Below are 19,869 nucleotides of genomic sequence, written 5' to 3' on the forward strand. Positions count from 1 at the left end.
ATCCCCGCACTCACCTCCCCGCACCGCCGGCCCCTCCGGAAAGCGTCAAGGGCGACATGAAAAGAGCAGAGCAAGAGGCGGCCGCCGTGCCGCCATCCCTCCCCAGCAGCTCCGCTTGCCCCGGCTTCGCCTCCCACTGCTGACACACGCCTGACATCACCGCCTCTCCCGGCAGCGACGCCTCCCCAACCCACCCTCTCCCTCAGACACAGGGAAAACCAAACAGAGGAGAGAGCAGAAGAGAGTTTTTCTACACAGGGCCTGCACCCCTTCAGAGCACCGCAAGGCCTCGCTGGGGGTCAAGGTGGGAGCGAGCGTGGCGAGGGGGGCTGCGGCCGGACCCCCCCAGTCCCAGCCTCGCCAGCGTTGACTCATGCCCAAGAGCCAACAGGTTCGACCAGAAGCATCACGCTGTGCTCCCGGCCGCCCCGCTCCCACGCTCGTAAAAAACGATGGGTGTGCTTCAAACACGACCTCTGGAAAAAAAAAAAAAACAAAAAAAAAAACACGCCTTGCTGCTGCTTATCGGTTGCGGGTGATGACTCCCCGCTCCCCTTTATCGCTTCCTCTGGGTTTTTCCCCGCCGGACACGCTCGGCATTCCTAAGGGCTGCGGGAGAAGGGGTCACCTGTCCCAGGGGCAGCGGGGGTGAAGAGGGTCACGTTTGGCAGGGGGAAAAAATGCAGCTGCCCCACCACCTCGAGCAGGCAGAGGGGTACACCAGCACTCCAAGGGTCTGGGTTGGACCCTTCCATGAGGAGCTGCTGGTGTAAATCCAACGCCAGTCCCGCATCCCTGATCATCTGTGATGCCAAGAATGAAAAAAAAAAAAAAAAAAAAAAAAAAAAAGAAAAAAAAAAAGAAAAAAAAAAGCCTTTGCATGTCTAAGGAAACCTGCATGGAATTGCCTCAGGATGTGGGTAGAGCTTTGCCCCATTTCCTCCCCACCCTGCAAGATCCATCCCAGCCCAAAAAGGAGCTGACTGGTGCCCCAAACATTTGCAGCCAGGCACATTCAGCACAAAGCCATTTGCCTCCTTGCCCAAAGACAGAGGGGACTTGGGACAACTCCAGCTCCCACCTCTGCTGCTCCACTGCAGGAGAGATGAGGACACAGTGTTTGAAATTCTGCACACAGAATACATTTTTCCTCTTGCAGACTGAAAAGCACCCTGTCCTTAAGCTATCTTGCTTAACAACAATATAAGCTCCTTAGCAATCAACTCCTCTGACAAACTCTCCTGCAGTCAGGATAGAAAAAACCCCACCAATGATTATATGAGTAAGAATATTCAGAATAAGAATACTCAGAATTCAGAATAAGCTGTGGACTAAGAATATTCATTATTATTTTTAAGTGCACCTAGATGAATTAATGTGTTAACAAGTTTCTGCCTAACATCAGATTGATGAAGACAAGAGGAAAAAAAGGCCTCACTACAAACAAGGGCAAAAAAGTTTTAAAGAATAAACCAGAGTAAACCCAATGAAATTTAATAAATTCCTTGAAATAAATTTCTCTAAATTGTGGTCAAAAGGCAATACTCAGGAAACCATCACAGCACTAGAGTCTTCCTACTCCTTCCAAATACTCCCTAACTCTGGAGAGACGTGTTGCTAAATCATTCCTAATTTCAGTCTTAGCTAAACTACGTGCATATTAAAAGACAAAACAGTTGTAAAAAAAAAAAAATATCTGGAAATCTAAAACTGGTTTTTGAGGGTTGGAGGACCAATTAGGAATAATTAAAATGTTTTTGTGGATGTTTTGCAATGTATGTTCCCTTAACCAGATGATTAGTCCCACCAGAGCTAATGAATGTTTTTGTAATAGCTTCCCAACCATTTAGATTGCCAGATCCTCCTGAAAACTCCCATGGAGGGTAGCACCGGCTGCCTGTCTGACTCCACAGGCAGAATTTGGTCAAGGTTTGATTCCTTGGTCTTTTTGGAGAAGGTGGAGGTGCAAAGCTCTCTGATCACATCATTACTCAGGCACTTCTGTGCACCAGCCAGACTCCTGCCACCCAGCCGCTGCTTTTGCCAGCCCATGAGTTCCAGTTTTCTGCATTTCTACTGCGATCCTCTTCAAGACACTACAGAACACCCAACCAAAAGCTATCGCCCTCTCCCAGCCTTCTTCCCCGTATGAGAAGAGCTGTAATTGTAATCTAACGAGACACAAAAGACACAGACTGCTTAAGTAGCGAGACATCTTAATAAAAGAAGCAGCTGGTTTTTCACCTGGCCCACCTTGCACCCAGTTTTGAATAAAATGCCAGTTTTTCTGGGCCTGACAGCGGGAGCTCGCTGGCTCAGAAAAACGGCTCCATCGGGATCGCAGGCAGGAGCAAGAGCAGAGTCCCTGCCTTGGGAAACACACAACAGAGCTCCTCAGGGGCCTTTTTGTTTAATATTCATATCAGCCTGGTGCATTTTGTTTGAAAAAGATTTCAATTATTTTTTTTTTTTTTTTTTTTTTTGGCCAGGTGGTAACAATTCAACTGCTGGGTTTGTGCGGCCAAGCGCTGCTGCACCAGCCCCGGGCACAGCACGTGTCAGGGCTGCACCCAGAACGTTTCCAAGGTTGATGGCAAATTCTGACCAAAGAGGTAGATGATTACTCAGATCTTTTGATTTTTCCACCCAAGGGATCGTTGGGTAAGGTCAGCGTGGAAGCGCAAACCACACTGCAGCGTTCACAGCAGCCCTTCCCTCGGGAAGCACTTTCGAAGCTCCTCATGGTACGTGCGGTGCCCGTAAGGAGGTTCGGCAATCAACATCCCAGGAGCTCACTGGGAACAGCAATCTCCAGACAAATCTGGCAATTCAGACCAAGGAAACAGAAAAGATTTCTGCCCACAGGAATGCACCCCGCCCCATGAAGGAAATTACCGCCCTGCCAGCAACGCTAGAAGAAGGGCTGTGTTTCAGCCCCTCCGCTGCAGTTTGCTGCCTGGCACGCTGCCTTCAACTGAAATATTTTTGGTTTAGATTGCTAAGCATGGCCATGGAGGGGGGCATTTGAGGAGATGGCAGGAGAGCCAAACTGCCTCACCTGCAGCAACTTCTGAGAGCGGGAGGCAGAGTGCTCTCACCTGTGCCAGCATAAATGCAGAGCTCACCCAGAGGCATCCTTCATATCTTATATATTATGCCATTCCTTTAAAAACCTCTTCAATCACATTTTTTTCTAACGCATTATGACCCATCCTTGCTCAGTTCTCGCTAGCGTTGGCATTAACAGGAATCAGAGATGTCTCGGCACCAAACTGTCCCAAAACGCCTGCGTTTGGGGCCGGGTGATGCTCGAGCAACTTTCCACACATCTGGAAGGAACTGAATTTCAGAGCAGCCTCGTAACAGCTCTGTGTTTATTTTAAATAATCATGCCAGCTTCGTATCTTATGTCTAAATCAATTGCTTCTACTTGGTGAGAGATAAACACCACAAAAGAAATCTCTGCCTAATTAGATCTGCCTGCTGAGAAGCCTGTATGAATGCCGTTGTGTTCTGAAGCATTCAGCAAAGCAGGACAGCAAATTTACATTAAATTAATGCTCTGCAAGGGAAAACTTTCAGCATCAGCTCTTAAGAGTATGTTGAATCAAAAGAAAAATATCATAAATATTATCCATTTCAAAACTAGTATACTCTAACAAAAACACTTCTGAGAACATAATGGATTCAAGACAACCAGCAATAGAATCAAAATTCTTGTAGATTTGAAACAATACCACAGCAAGATTAGTTCTTCTCTTGAGACATTATAGTTCATTTATCACCGGGGAGTCGCCCACAGAAACACAATGAAGTGGGAGAACGAGTCAAAAAGCCAGCAAGCTGCCTTCTCAAATTCCCATCCCTCAGAGGATCACCACGTCTTGGCTGAAGGCAGAACAAACTCAACGCGTACCCTAATACATACTCCACGAACAAGACGAGGCATTGTTTATCTCACCAGTGAGAAGAATAGGAGCAGAGATGAAAGGAGATCTGTTCTGTTTTGAAACAGCATACGAAGTCCTGGGACCTGCTTTATGCTTTTCCTAAATGATCCAGAGGAGACTGGGGCCAGGATCTTGGCATGCCACCCCATAGCAAGCAGGAGGCATTTCTCCACGTGGGAGGCATCTCTCAGTATTAACTGCAGCCAAAGGGAGAATATGTTTGCAAAGCAGCAGGACTACAGAGCTAATCCCAGGTCTGAGCTGAAATCTGAATTAGGGTTGCCAAACCCAGTCTTTTTATGTCCTGTGAGACGTCAGGATTATAATCAACTGAGCCCAGCATAACCTCCAGCCAGCGTGGAGCCACAGCTTTTATCTATGAAGTAAAAGACAACTTTCATAAATGACAAAAAAGTAATTCTCCGTTTTCAGTCTATTGCAGCACTGGAGCACGGTGCTCCCCTTGGCTCCCATCAGCTCACAGTCCCAGGCGAGGCGTAAAACAGGCGCCCGCTTCACTAGAAACGGCTTTCAGAGCAATACAAACTCTCAGGAGTGACTTACAGCAACAAAACTCCTCTCTCCAAACCATCTCAGGTCAACCAGCAAAATATTAATAGCCGGACTCACACCTCCCCAGCCAGCTTTACAGAGACAGACAGACACAGCAGGTTCTCCTGGTCCAGCCCTGCGTTACACGCCGTCCTCTCCAACCGCGCAGAGATGACTGATGGTACATGCGCAAGCGTTGGCAAGGCTGGGCGATACGGATCTAGAGATTGCTTCATCCAGGTCTGTCATGCAAGTTGCTTCCTGTGAAGAGTTCTCGACCTTGGACTTCACACAGCAGTGTTGATACAACAAAATCTTGGGATAACCACTGTGCTCCAAGGCTCATTTTTAGGTCTCATTGCCTAAAGACCTACTTGGATAAAGCCAAAAGATTTCACTTTTTGAGAAGGATGGTTATATTCATTGGGATTTAATTGGCACTGCATTAATGGGTGCAGTTAAATTTATATATATTATTTCATTATTATTAATAATTTTATTCTGAATATGGACTTGGCTCTTACCAGATGCCGATGAACACATTTAAACAAATGCTGCTGTGTCTGACAGCGGCTATTAGTGTCACAGAAAAGACAGAGGGAGCAGAATAAACCCCCCAGTGCAAATTCAGCTGTAGCACAGGCATCAACTCCTGTTCAAAGCCTCCCACCTGAAACTCAGCACCTTTCCCACTGCAGCCAGTACCAGAGAAGTTTGCACACCCAGCGATGCCTTGTATCTTTAAAATTAGGAAAGGCCAGCTTGGTTTTTATGAGACTTGGACTCAGCTTTTCCCTTTTATACCAAGTTAATCAGCTGCATGTATATTTGAACACTGCTAACTGGAGAAGTGGAGCACATTAAGGATGCTCTTTCCCAGACGGCTAGGGATAAACACAACAGCACTTTTAGTCCACAGCATAAACAGCAAGATAACACCAGCACATGGCAGTTGTGAGTTTGGCTCCATCCTGAAAAGCAAAGCAAGAAAAATCCTGCTAAATCCAGCAAAACTGCCACCTCTGCTCCAAAAGACAGGCACAGTCTACATGGCTACTCTCCTTTTGCCTGCTGCCTTAGAAAAGACTCCTTGGAGAGTCAGGGAAGCTACACAGACTTCCCTCTCTGAAATACATTCCGATACATTCATAAATACAAACAAACAACAATATTGGTTAAAAGGAAACTTCTGCCTGCCGCACCGCAGGCAGCAAGGCTATAGCTACATCAAAATAAACAGCAGCATCTCAATATTTTAACTCCAAAACCAAGCCTGGACACAAGTGCCTCTAGACCTAGCATCTGCTGTCCCCCCAGAAAGCAATCCAATTCCAGTTACTTTCATGGATCACATCAGAAGTGCACTTTGTATTTCAAACCTGAAAACACCTTTTTTATACGGAAACTGTTTGCATATTTAGCCACATGTTAAAAGTAGTCATGACTCAGGATGAGCTGTGGCTTAAGTCATTTTTGTCACCTGCTATTAACACCAGAAACAAATCCATAAAGATGCCACAGCCACATCCATCTCCACTTCTTCAGTCAGCCTACTGGCATTAAACGGCATTAAATGGCTCCCCATTAAAGGGGAGCACCTCTGCATTTTCAGGCTCCTCTCTCCCACCTTCCCTTTTAATCTCTATCCTCTGTTGTACAATTGTAATTACAGCAAAGCAGACAATTATATAATTTCCATTGTAACACTTCCACTGCAGAGGTGACCTTTCGTTTTTATTTTATTTTATTTTTCTTAAATACAACTCCTGCTTCATTCAAAGGCAATGCCTCATAACTAACTGTAGCAGGGTGTGACCTTGTATCTGGACCCTGCTGACCTTAAAAAAAAAAAAATTTCTTTATCTGCCTGGTTGATGTCATAAACTGAAATCCCACAAGCATAAAAACTGCTGGGCAAAGCGATGCTTCTAGCCCAGCAGGCTGCATTTTCTTGGAGAGTGTTGCTGGTCACAGCTGGACATCTTGGCAAGAGAATGATCCATGTTTGACCTGACTGAAAAATCTGGTAGAAGTTGCCCAAAAACTCAGAAGTGCTCATGAGCAAGAGGAGCTGCTTGATGCTATCCTTTGACGGTCAATGGCTGCACCAACATTGACTTGATTTTCTAGGCTTCCTCTTGTGTCGCCGCCATTGTAGAACAGGCATGGTAAGAGAGATCTAGGGCCAAACTAAGTGCTTTACTGAACAAAGCAAAGGAGGGACATCAGAGTTCAACCTTGGACACACAGGTATACAAATATACCAAAAGAAACCAAGTCATAGCCTGCACTGGAAAAAGAGAAGATCAAGCTGGGAGCTTGAAGGGGAATTGCTCATAACAGCGAAGTTTTGTTAAGCTGTGTTTTTTTTGGCACAAATACACTAAACAGCATCGTTTTGCAAATGTGAAATTCCCTGGCAAGAAGCAGACACTTCATGTGAACTCCTGCCCAGATCATTCCTGGAGAAGGAGAACAGCAAAACCCCAGGTCTCCGTCTCCTCACGGCTCAGATGTTCCAACAAAGACATGATCAGAAAGAAACCACACACATCCTATCCAACCAAGCAGGCCCTGCACATGCAGTCCTGGCTCTTCCCCCCAGCCGGGCGGGTTCAATGACTCTTCAAAGGCTGTCAGGGCTCAATCCTGTCGCAGGGAGACATCTGCTGCTACAGGACCGGGCAACCTCCCAACACATCGTGTGCCTGGGCTGCATGATGGATTTCCAAGGCCACCGGCAGAAGAGCCTGTTGGGGCTGGCTGACAAGGGGCTTTGAGGGAGCCAGCAGCGTGATACGCAACCCTCTGCCCCGTTTAAACAACACAGGAGGGTGACGGCAGAGTTCGCTCTACAGAAGACACGATGGGGAGCCAAGGGGGTGGAAAATAGAGGAGAACGACGTCCAGCATTTGCCATCGACTCGCAATTGCCCAATTCATTGCATCACTAAAATGTACAGTTGCCTAAACAGGCCTGCAGTTTCACACAGTTCCCCTCGTATTTCATGGGTATCCGTGGAGCCTTCTATCACTTCACATGCAAGAACCACCTATGAAAGCCAAGTGAGAACACTGCTTGAGTACAACGCCTTTAGCTCAGGACTTGCAGAAACCCAATTGCTTCATACTTCTGTTGTTATCCCTGGAGGCTGCCAAAATTCCTGTCCAGACTGTCCTGAGACCACCAAACTCAAGATGACACATGAGCCAAAGCTTCCAGAGGGAGTTTTTCCACAGTCTATGTGAGAAGGAGAGTTTTACTGCCTTGGTGCCAGCAGAATTCTTCTCCTCCCTCCAACTCCTTGTCTTTTGCTCACTAGCCTAATAAGCAACAATTTTTTTTTTTTTTTAAGAAAAAAAAATATTCTGACATGCAACACTGCCTGCCTCCCCCTGAAAAACACACACAAAAAAAATCAAACCAAAACAAAAAAAAAACAACTTACTTTTCTGGGCTTAACTTTGTCTTGTAAGTCGTACTGGCCTATTCCTTTGTAACTTATTCCAAGCCACCACGGGATTCCTTGTTTATCCTGAAAAATAGATGCCCACGTGAACCAGGAGCTACTTAAGAATTAAGCAATTCCAAGATCAGAGCCCATTTCATTCTGCAACAAGTACAGGTAGGTATGGAACAAGGACCTTTTTCTTTTTGCAAACAAATGGATGTGAAGTGGATTGCTGAGGTGAATATCAAAACTTTCCCCCCTTGCCTTCTCAGGCAGAGGCAAGAAACTACACGGTGGTTGTGCAAAGTGGGCAAAAAAGCGACAGTGCTGCTGAAACAAGGGGGTGTCACTCGTTGCAGAAGTGGTTGTGAGAGGGGGAAGGATATGGGATAGAAAAAAAAAAAAAAAAACCAACTGTGGCCAATGACTACATCCACTAAGTTCAGGCATGGAGAGCTGCAGGAAGAGAGAACAGCGCAAAAGCAGTACCACAGTCATGGCCATGACTCAAAGTAAGCAGACATCATCTCTGCTGAGCTCTTCTGCACAAAACACTTTGGCCCAGGCTCTGCTCTACAAAAGGAATAAATGGTGTTTTTCCATCACTCTCCAAAAATATTTCTCAGCATTTCCCCTCTCCAAGTACGCACTCACTAATCACCTGCCACTTTGAAGCAGGCTTTTCTACACTGTTTTTTTTTTTTTTCCCTAATCTTGATTAGAAATGTCTCTGGAGAAACTATTAACTGCTTCAGATCTAGAAGTTATATCCAGTTTAATTAAGCTGATATCAATTTAGCTCCTGATAGGATTACAGAAGGTTTTAGAAAGATTCCTTTTGGTCTTCCGCAGCACATAATGCTTTCCTGCTCTCTGGAAACAATTTTAAAAGAATACTGAAGGGGCAAAAATTAGAGAGGTTGAAGAATGGGGGCCTTAATTCTGACACAAGAGTACTGAATCATCAGAACTACTCCTATAGGAATGCAATCACACGTAATAAGCTAAGCAATCACATTATCTATGAGCATTTACTAACCTTCACTCCATAGTAATGAACTCCATATGTTGGCAAAGCTTCTACCACTTTCATGTACCTGTAGACAGATTTATAGCATACCAGATGATTTTCTCTGGAGGCAATATTATCTATTACGATTATTTTTTTTTCTTCACACATACGTTCAGGATATGTCATTTATTATTTTCATATTTTTAAAGTCTTAACAATTGAAGGGCCATGTTTTGAGGAAAAAAAAAAAAACAACTTATTATCCCAGTTCAGGAAAAGATGGGCTATTTTGGCCCAGGTAAAGCAAATGGAAAATTTCTCATACAACACAAGATTCAATCTCTTATCAGAAAGTCAGAGAACCGAGAGTGGAAATTCTCAACTGAACACGTGAGCCTCTTGGGAAATGCCGGCAGTGAAGACCTGCCTATAATTATACCATGGTAGTGCTCTGGTTACAATGGACAGGTTCCAAATGAAAGCGTATATGCAGTTGTAGAACTGTTTCATGAGGCAATTTAGACAACCACTGAGCAGACAATTTTTTTCCCCTCATTCCTATTGAAAGAAGCCCCTGAATTACTGAGACAGAGTTACAGGCATTGAGATACGTGATAAAAACTACAAGTTGTCTACATTGTGCAATCATGGCAATCATCTCACAGTTCTCAGTTCGTAACACATTCCACTGCATTTGCCTGTAGGAAATATAGTAATATTAACGGTAAATTAAAAATAAAAATCCACAGGCTCTGTATGCATCTTGGAAGGCTTGGTTCTTTTGAAAGTCGAATTCTGAATGTTTCAACAAATATGCATTTGATTTTTTTTTACAGGATCTAAGGTAATACTTGCAAACTTGAGTTTGGTGTGAAAACTAAATGATAGCAAGCAGGGTACAGAGAAGAGTCCTCCAATAAAGGGTCCACATAATTTCGTTTATATTTGAGGTATCTGAATAAGGACACACAACAGCAAGCCTGTGAAATCTGAAACTTCAAGTAATTTAACTTTGAAATACAACTCAATATAAAAAAATAATCTGACAGATACCAATGGTAAAGTTTGCAAGCAATAATGATCAAACCAGTTTATATTGCCACTTCTCAACCAAAAAAAAAAAAAAAGCAGCAATAAATATAAAAATACAATCTTCACAAATTAACAAGTTCATACTCACTGCACAATGGCTTGTCCTCTGGTCAGACCTTTAATTTGTGTATAATGCTCAATTACTCTGTCCTCACTGCAAAACAAGCACAAAACCCAATGTAGAGGCTCACTGACTTCTCACGTGTGACGGCATCTGTCGAAATTCAGATGCCTGCTCAGCATGCAGAGAAGCGTCCCCCTGTACGTTTCTCCCTCTGGTTTACATTCTGCTTCTTACTGATTTCTTTCCCACCCTTCATTAAGCAGCGTGGAGCTGCCTGGCTGATCCCTGCCATCGCATGCCGCGTTCCGGACCAATTAATGAATCATTTCAGATCAGCCTGCAGACACTGCTGCAGAATAATGTACTAATTGTATAAATTCATTTTCACGTTCTAAAGGACCAACACTTCAAAGGATGGTTAATGCTCCTTATCTAAGGCAGAAGACATTAAACCAGACATGTTTTCATTTCGATGTATTTTTTTCTCTGACATTTCACAGGTGAAAAAAAAATATAGATTTGTTGGCAATGACCTTTTTGCATTTTTCCTGTTATGTACTTCAACATTTTGTTTTAGTAGAATGCGAAATAAAATATGCGTTTAAATGTCAGACACTTGAAAGCACAGGAAAAAAAACCAGCAGTATGCATTCTGAAAAAAACCAAATCATAAGCAAACACTGGTGTACTTAGAAATCTATCAGGTACACATCAAGTCTAAAAAAACCAAACAAATGAGGGAGTCAAACTTGCACAAAGGGCATCAATGCCACAGAAATAATACTGTTGATTCACCCCAAATGCTGTGTACCTCTAAAGCAGATTCAAGCCACAAAATTGGACCTGCTTTTCTTTTTCCAGCTTTTCTAGCTTCTTTTCTCTCCCATCCTGTTGATGAGAGCAGCTGGGTGGGCATCTGGCAGCCAGTCAAGGTCAACCCACCACAGAGGCTCTACTGGGCGACAGCTGAAGAGCAAGGTGCTCCTTGCAAACCCAGGCTTGGCTGGAATTCAGATGTCAGCTTTTTCTAACACACGGCCCCCACATAGTTTGATCCAGCAGTTTCTCACCCAGCAACTTAATTTGAGCTAACTTTCAAGGAGGGATTTGCATAGGATCTCACGTAATTCATAACCTGGAAATGCTGGACACAAGCTGGAAATGCTTGAACACAAGCAATTAACTCCAAGTCCTATGTCATGCAAGCTGAAAACTTTTAAAAGACTTGGCAAAACTGCTTAAAAGTGATCTTGTCATTACCATTCATAGCAATGATTTACATTTTAAATTAAATAGCTCACCAGTAAGCCAGTGATGGATGCTCCTGCAGTGTCTTGGTAGGAAAGACAGGCAGCGTCTTCAAGTCTTTCCTAGTGTTTTCATCACTAAAAAAAAAACAAAAATGGCACAGAGTCACTGCAGTCACAGAAGCAATCACCACTTTCAGAAGGAAGGAAAGGGCTGTATTTGCTACCCAAGAACACGGTGCATTGCCCCGGCTCCGGCTGTCATAGCAACGTAACTCTATAGGCCCTCTCACATGACAGCGATGTATACGGTGTCACGCAGACCCACGGTGTAACCCATTCTACAGACACGTGGTTCTTGGACCACTGCGGCGGGAGCACCGTATCAATATTTATTTTGCACGCGCTCACCCTATTTGCTGAGTGCAGCACGAGCCTTAAATAGCTGCCGAAGGAAAGCCTCTGCCCAAAAGCAAGGCTCGTAGTGCTAATTTTTGCTCTGCCTTTAGCTGAAATCCTGCCTCTAGACTATATTTCATGAAGCAGCATGGCGTTTGTCAAATCTCAGAGTTTAACACTGACCCAATTCAAAACAAGGGGTTTCAGTTCATATACTCTAAAATATTTTCATTTAAGAGTTATCCTGGACTGCTCATTCTACAGAAAGTTCAAATATTTTGGACTCCAGGCTCAGTCTGGAACAAAATAAAGGAGGTTGAAGTATAAGAATGCAATCTGTCACAAAAAAAAAACCACCCAGCAGAATATTTTAAAACCTATTCACAGGCATCAGTAAAATGGTTAATGTTTTCTCCTTATATGCTCCATTAATTAATCAGTGAAACTTGCACGCCTCGTTTCTGCAGGATTCCTCCGTGCCTTCGCAGCAGGGCCAGCAAGCACGAACATGACTTTTCTATGTGAGGAATGCATCAGTCGCATCCATCAGCATCTGCCTTGACTTCTGCATCCAGGCTTTCCTTCAATGTGTTTTCCTGCTCCTGACCTCTATTTTAATCAGATTCCACTATTAGAGATTTCATCTGAGCTCTGTTCCCCCTCTTCCCTCCAAATCAGCACTCTGTCCATCACTAGAGCAGATCAGAGCACTGAAATCTGCTCCATGGGCACCACGGATCAGCCTCTGCAGACAGAGGAGGCAGAAAACCTCGACTACGTTTCCATCTCACACAGCAGATGTCACATGGAAGGCACAAGAAATTAAAACTTTTTGTTCCTTGGGGAGCATGGGCTAAGCGCTCTGCAAGCTTCTTCCCCAATCTGACAATCTGCCTCAACCCTGACTGAGAGGGACCACCTCTGGGGACCAGGAAACAGTTCAATCAACAGCCTATTTATTCTTCAGCCTCTTTGATGAGGTTGCCAAGAAGGGGGTCAATTAGCGCTGAGGAGCTGTCGTTGCTCAGCTTTGCCGGGCCTCAAGCTCTTCTGCCAGGAATATGCACTTTTCTTTGCAAGCTGGCCAGCACCCAAGTGCCACAAACGGGGACATCTGGGTAGAAAATCAGGATCTCTCCTCTCAACACTCAACCACAGCCAATGCTCACAAAAGCTGAGAGGGTTTTATTCACTCTTTGAAAGTCCATTCTGATAGGACCAAAAGGCTGCAGGACATCTCAGCTTGCAGCAGGAAGGTAGGTTTCCAGGGGTTTGTCGGGACACATGAAAATGCAGACAGAGCACGCCCTCCTGAAGCCTCAGAAACCAGAGCAAAAAATTAAAAAAAAAAACCCCCAAACCAAAACACCAAACCCTGAGTGACCTGGCCTGACTTCACAGCTGACGCCTCTCAGAGCAAAAGGTTCAGCCAGATGACCTTCTGAGGGCCCTTCCAACTTCAATCATAGACTCACAGCATAATTGATAATTAAAATAAAAATTTCCTCCCATTTTCAAGCATAACTCGTAACTGTAATGGCTGCTGTAACAGTCAGGGTTGGCAGGGAAATGCAGGGAAGGAGGAGAGGTTTTGGAAGGAAGCAATAACAAAATAGCTCATTTTTACCAAACAAAAGTGCTGTTCCTCTAAATACAGATTCTCAACCTGCAATATTCATAATCAGAGGTTTAATGGTTGGTCTCTAAACCCCTATTTAGAAACCTCATTGCCAGCAAACAACAGAACGCCCAAGCAAGGACTGATGCCAGGAAGCGAGAGCTGAGCTGCGGCAGAGGCAGCCGGGTAGGGGGGACAGGCGACCCCCCAGCTGCCACCACCACAGCCGGGTGGAGAGATCCCAAGCTCTCCTTTGCCAGCTATGACGGGGCCAGAAGCCTTACCACCACTGAGGTTCTGCAGAAATGCCACTAATCCCGGCAGTTGCATCCTGCCACGCTCTGAAATGCCACCTTTTGTGCAGTTAGCCGTCTCTGGCAGGGCTACGCACCTGCCCGTTTGGTTTTCAGGCCCCCCGCCTCTGGGCCTGTTTGAGTAGCTACTTAACTGCCATCAAATGCCAAGATGAGGGCATTAGTTAAGCTTGAGTGATGAGTAGCAGTTCATCGATATTGAAATGTCTACCACTGAACTTAAACCAAGCACCAGCCAGCCCCATAGCACATCCACCTCCCTGATGAGATCTACGGGCTCAGAGTCGAGATTTACAGCGACCAAAGGGCTGCCATCAGGTCTATGCCACCACGTCCCTCTAGCACCAGACCAGAACCATGGGCCATGGTGCAGTTTGCTGGCAGGTAGAGCCCAGAGAGCTGTGATGACTTACAGTGGAGCTGGACCTCCTCTGTTCTGCCAACCTACAAACTCATCCAACTTCTTGCACTAGCAGAGAATATACTTCTTATACAACACAAAGTTGGCCCTTGGGACTTGCCTTCCCAAAGGGACCCAACCTCATACCCTGAGGTTCAGACACACCGTCCCCTCCATCTGCAGCTGGAGCGAGTCCATCAAAATGGACTTATAAGGCTTGAAAGTCTCTGAGAAGCCACATGCAGATTTTTTTTTCCTGCATAATTGTAAGATAAAGCATTAAACCCTAGAAAAATGCAAAAGACCTAGGAAAAACGGGGCACAGCTCCTTACAGACTGGATGCCTTTAGACAGCGCAGGCTGGCATGTAGCAGCCCAGATCTGCTGACTGTGCGCCCAAGGATTAGCATTTGGGATGATTCACAACTTCAGGGATAATAAAAAGCCTCAAAGGATCCTCCCCCACCTTCCACAGAGTTCATTATCATTTAATCTGCACTGAGGAGCCCAAGCACGTCTCCCCTTGACCTTCAGGATCACTTTCCCAAGCCCTCAGAGACCCAGCCATTCCCCAGAGGTGACAACTCCAGATAGCCGGAGCGACGGTTTGAATTATTACCTGTTCCTGTTTGGTTTCACAACAGCCACAAAACGATACAGAAATCACAGGGCAGACAGCCCCGGCTCCAGATGTCCAACCGTCTAGGCTATCTACCAGCCAAACACACCAGTGTTGTATCTGGCGTGGTCCATGGGTCGTTCTCATCACAGCAGGAGGAGGACTCGGCTGCTGGGACGGAGAGGCCCGCTTGCATTTAATCTGACCTCTGCTACAGAGGGGGCTTCTTGACGGGGTGGGTTCTTGGCAAAATTTCAATAAACTTAAAGTGCCTGGAGTTAACGGGACTAATCATTTTTGGCAAAAGGTTTGTTTGTCCCCCAGGAGGGAAATATAGGAAACTCATCTGAAGTATTTTTCCACTGTGGAGAAGAATTAAAGAAAACTAGCAGACGGACCCTTTCCTTCCTATTCCACCCTCTAAATGGGAGTTTTCTCACCAGACGTTGAGCAGAACTTGAATTGATCTGGGCAACGTAAATGAAAATCAAGGGCAGCTTGTCTCTAAAATAACCAACAGCAATGTTTAACCACACCCCACACTATGAAGAGGAATTCCCACATTCAGACTGCTATCTCTAGCAGAAAACCAGGATCAATCCCACCTGCTTCCTACAACCCGCTGACGTTACAGTGAAATTTTAGGCATCTTGCTAAAACTCCACCAGAAATCTGGGAAAGAACCAAGCCAAACTATCGTGGCATGCTCCGCCAAAAACACATCAGTGAAAATTAAAAAAAGAAAAAAAACAAAAAAAAACCCAGAATAAAACTCTTACATATTTACGCTCCCAGAAACTGCGTCTTCACAGCTTGTAATTGAGTGATACAACACTCCCTGCTAGGCAAAGATTTACAGAACTGTGCTAATTAGGACCATTTATCAACGGCTGCCCAGGCTTTTCCCTCCACTCACTGTCACAAACAGCTCGTGCCTGGTGCTAACACAGGTAAGAGCTGAGATGTAATAAGATGTGGTTAATGAGATTTGCATAAAACGTGAAGAGCAGTAGACACACCCAGAGCAGCAAAAGCAATATACGGGACTACAACAGAGAACCTTGTCAGCCCACATCATTGTTGTAAATATTAACAGCTTGATAAGGACAGAACTTCAGACGACTTTTACCTGACTAGAGTGATGGTAGGTGCGTCTGCCTCTGCTGAATCGTGCTGATAACGCTTTATAAAGGTAGGGATTTATCACTGGGGAAAGTTCATTGTACAGAAATTTTCCTCTATTCCCAAAGCCTTTTGACCTCACACAAATACTCTTGCATTGCTGCGTGATCATCATAATAAGCCAACCTCTGGTGTCACTATTTTATATTGGGTTAATTCTTGAAATGAATTTCAGGCACACTGAAGGTGGAATTTGGCAGCCTTATTTTCAGAAAACATCAACTAACCTCTCAAGTTATCCTGAAAGTCATTTAATGGATTTAAAACCATTACCCCTCGTCCAATCAAAACAGGTCCTGCTAAAGAGTTTCTCCCAGTTTTCTACCTTCTCAGACAAAAGCCAGCAACACAAACCATCACACTGCAGCTGGACCGCTTTGGCAACAGGTGCCTTTTCGCAGGGTTTGGTTTTGTTTCAAAATAAATGGAAGGGCAAAGCAAGGCAACCTCACACTCCCATGGAGGCCCGTCTGCCTTTCAAGGTACCACAAGAAGCAGGTGTGAGGAGGAAGCAGCAAGGCAACAGAGCAAGGGGAAAAAAAAAGTGAGCAAGGTTAAAAGTGCAAGAGAAAAAAAGGAGGGGAAGGAAGACAGAGCGGGGAAGGTACCGGAGAGCCAATGGATTTAGCAGCTTTCGAGTACGTCAGAGCAGCAGGATCCTGGCAGCAGGATTTTGAAATGTGCTCTCTGACAAATCTTCTTTTGTGACAAATGCCAGACGTTTCCCATCATTTCCCAGCCTTTCAGTTTATGCTCTGCTGGCACACTCAAGAAGGTTGCGTTGGGTTTTTTTTTTTTTTCTATTAAAGGAAGACCAGGATCCGGAAAAGCCACGAACAAGGGGCTCCCACTGGCACAGGACAGCCAGAGCCAAACCTTAACCTCCCCACCCCCAGCAGCGGGGAGCTTCGCCTGGGGCAGGGCTGCAAAGTCCAACACTTGAACAGCAGGTAGGAACCGCCTGCTCGGGAAGGCATTTGAAGGAGCACTTCCAAGAGCCGTCCAAACCCTGGACCTGCAAAGGGACACGATAAGCAGTGCAGATGGCTTTTTCAACACCCAGCTCGTTGTACATCCATGCTGCTGTGGATTCCCACGCTGCAATGCAACAGCGGCTTCGGTTTCACAGCTCAGGAGGGACCTACACCAAACACAAAGCGTGGCTGGGGCTGGGCAACCCTTCCCCACGCTGGACCACTGCCCTGGACCCCTGGGCCTGGCCCCCAGCAGCTCCAGCCCTGCTCCTTTAGGCTAATTGATCTGCATCCCATATTTCCACTTTGCGGACAAGGGATAGGATGCTGGGGAAGCAGTTCTCCACGGCTGGAGAAAATCTGCGACCTGAACCTGCCCTCAATTCTTAGTTGTCCTCTTACAGCTCTTGGATGTGAAATATGAATATTGTGAAGATAAAACCCTCTGGTCCACCCACAGCACACAGTAGCCGTGTTTCCCTGTCAGACCCGACGGGAAGCAGAGCCACTCTGCTTGACCTGGGGATTTGCCGCAGAGCAAAGGATGGCCATTCGCAGTTGGTACAACGCTCCAAGGATCCCAAGCCCTTCCTCACAACAGCAGACTGTTATTTCTAACATTCACGCTTTCTTCCTGTTCGCACAAAAGTCAGATTAGCCATATTAGCTGAGGGTTTTTAGCATGTCTGAGCACAGCAGCAAAGTTAAAAGCTTGTTATCACAGCCCTGTGTGCTGATACAGAGATACATGGAACCATCAGAAAAATAAAGTATCCAAATAACGATAAAGACCTGACAAATCTGCAAAAGCAAAAAAAAGCTGAGGCTGAAAAGCTGTCATTCCATTTCCTCAAAGCATAAAATACATCCCATGTGATACATTCCAACCACCACAGGGCAGAAAAGTTTTCCAGATATGCAACAGAATGGAGGTGAATATATTATAGTGCAAAGGCCATTAAATCTAATTTCAAAACAGGAAAAGGCAACGTCCTTGAATGTCAAACCTGTATTTGAGGGAATTTCTAGTGACGAGGGGAAAGGTATCTTTTACCTAACACTGTGGAGCTTCACCATGATGCTACTCCAAGCCCAACAGCTACGACAGCAACATCTGAGTTGTTCCTAGCATGGGGGACAACTTTGGGGATGATGAATTTTCTCTGGCACCATGCTTGCCTCATCTCTCATCTCCTTTGGATGCAGAGCACACACAGCAGCCCTCCCTTGGTGGCTGGGCTGTACCCACTATAGCACCGCTTCTCCCAGTTAAAAGTGCCTTAAAGGAAGGGGGGGAGGTGGGGGGAAGAAAAGAAAATAAAAGAAAGGACTGTGGAGGAACACTTAAAGAGGACAAAACATTACAATCCCTTTGCTGCCCCTCAGGAAAGCATACAACATCACGCGTATGAAATCTAAAAATGCATGCTCCTTACCAAACTGCCATAATTATATGTAAATATTAAAGTTACACTGTCATATGCAAGTATTAATCCCATGAGATCAGACTGTTACCGAAACCATGCTTTTCTTTCCCCTCTCCATCTAATTCTTTGCTCCTTTCACCCATGGTGCCTCCACCTAATTCAGCCTAATTCATCTGCTGCATAATAAGCATACTATACAAATTCCTTGGGAGCCCTTACAAAACTGCATTAGAATAGGAAATCTTAAAAAAAAAAAAAACCAACCCAACATTACAATTACATCACTACAGAGACGATGTGTGCTTTGGTCTGCCCTGAACTATACGAACCTTCAAGTAGCACTAGTAGAAAAACCCCTTTTGCTGTTAAAAGTCCAGCAGAAAATTTGGATCTTATCTACATATTTTTTTTTTGTAATTGGACCTGGTTTACACTTTGAATTTATGCTTTTTACTGAAAAATAAAATGCTAGGTGAGAATAGCTTTTTTTTTTTGGTCTCAGAACTGCTGCCTAAGTGCTCCGGGAGATGGGGTTCAGGGGCTCCCTGCCCAGCTCCCCTCAGGTACCCGTTCCTCACAGTACACCGAGGTGCAGGACCCTGAAAACAAACTGCAGTGACTCATCAAGAAAAGCGAGACTTGCACATCACTAGAGAAAAATTATTGCAGTTTTCAGTGAGCTTTCCTTTGAAGAAGGTAAAAAATTCAATTAAGCAGAGAGCTCTTTAGGAAAGTGGGTATCTGATATCTGTCAAGTAGGGGAATCATAATTACATTTTCAAAATCCATATTTTTTAATATATATATATATATATATATAAACCAAACATTACTTTCCCTAAACTTACTTATTTACTACCGCAGTTCACTAGATCTTCCCAAATAAAGTGAAATAAATAATCGACCCCCTCAGCAAACAGGCTGTAAGTTAATAAATCTTTGCTCATCTTGTTCCAAATTAGTTGCTGCAAAAGGGCGAGCTCAGGAAAGCACACAGCCAGGTTTGACCGAGACAGAGTTAATGGTTCACGAGCAAGTGCCTAGCAAAGTATTCAAAGAAAAAGCGTACAGAGTCGAAGCTGAAAGGCAAAATACACAATGACTCACTGGGCAAACAGGCAGCCGTGGAGCAGGACGCCAGCGCCAGTGCTCAGCACTGATTTACAGCGAGGCAGCCGCAGCCCATGGGGAGCAGCGGGTCACGGCGGAGAAAGCCTCGGTAAATATCAGCGCATTTAAAAAGTGCACTTGCATGGGAAAGAAAACAAAAAAACCACTAAGCCGCAGCGGTCCCTATGACAGGCACCAGGTGGATGCCGTGAGAGTGATCCTGTGGTGATCCACATGCTGATATACATGGAAGGAAACCCTCAGGGGCTGAAGGAGGCACCCAGATCCTGCTCAGGTCTTTGGCCTCCAAGTGAGGCCAGCGTGGATGTCTCCTTTGTAACACATCCACAGTCCCAGAGGTCCTGGAACAGAGCTTCCAGTCAACAGTGCACAACAGGTCTCCTGTCCCAACAGCACAGTATAAAAAGAGCAGGTCTGTGGAGCAAAAGGGTTTGTA

General features: G+C 45.1%; 1 protein-coding gene across 1 annotated transcript in view; it reads right to left on the reverse strand.

The window, feature by feature from the left end:
- The window catches only part of FRMD4B (FERM domain containing 4B), an 84,575-nt gene that overhangs the window by 18,263 nt on the left and 46,443 nt on the right, over nucleotides 1–19,869 (reverse strand). The window contains exons 8-11 of the mRNA XM_086755606.1: nucleotides 11,424–11,507; nucleotides 10,147–10,212; nucleotides 8,994–9,051; nucleotides 7,952–8,038 (exon numbers count right to left, since the gene is read on the reverse strand). Of these exons, the coding sequence (XP_086611732.1) occupies nucleotides 7,952–8,038; nucleotides 8,994–9,051; nucleotides 10,147–10,212; nucleotides 11,424–11,507 (295 nt within the window). The remainder of the gene's footprint in view (nucleotides 1–7,951; nucleotides 8,039–8,993; nucleotides 9,052–10,146; nucleotides 10,213–11,423; nucleotides 11,508–19,869) is intronic.

This window comes from Chlamydotis macqueenii, chromosome 10 (genome assembly GCF_036417535.1).
Source record: "Chlamydotis macqueenii isolate bChlMac1 chromosome 10, bChlMac1.mat, whole genome shotgun sequence".
Lineage (NCBI taxonomy): Eukaryota > Metazoa > Chordata > Aves > Otidiformes > Otididae > Chlamydotis > Chlamydotis macqueenii.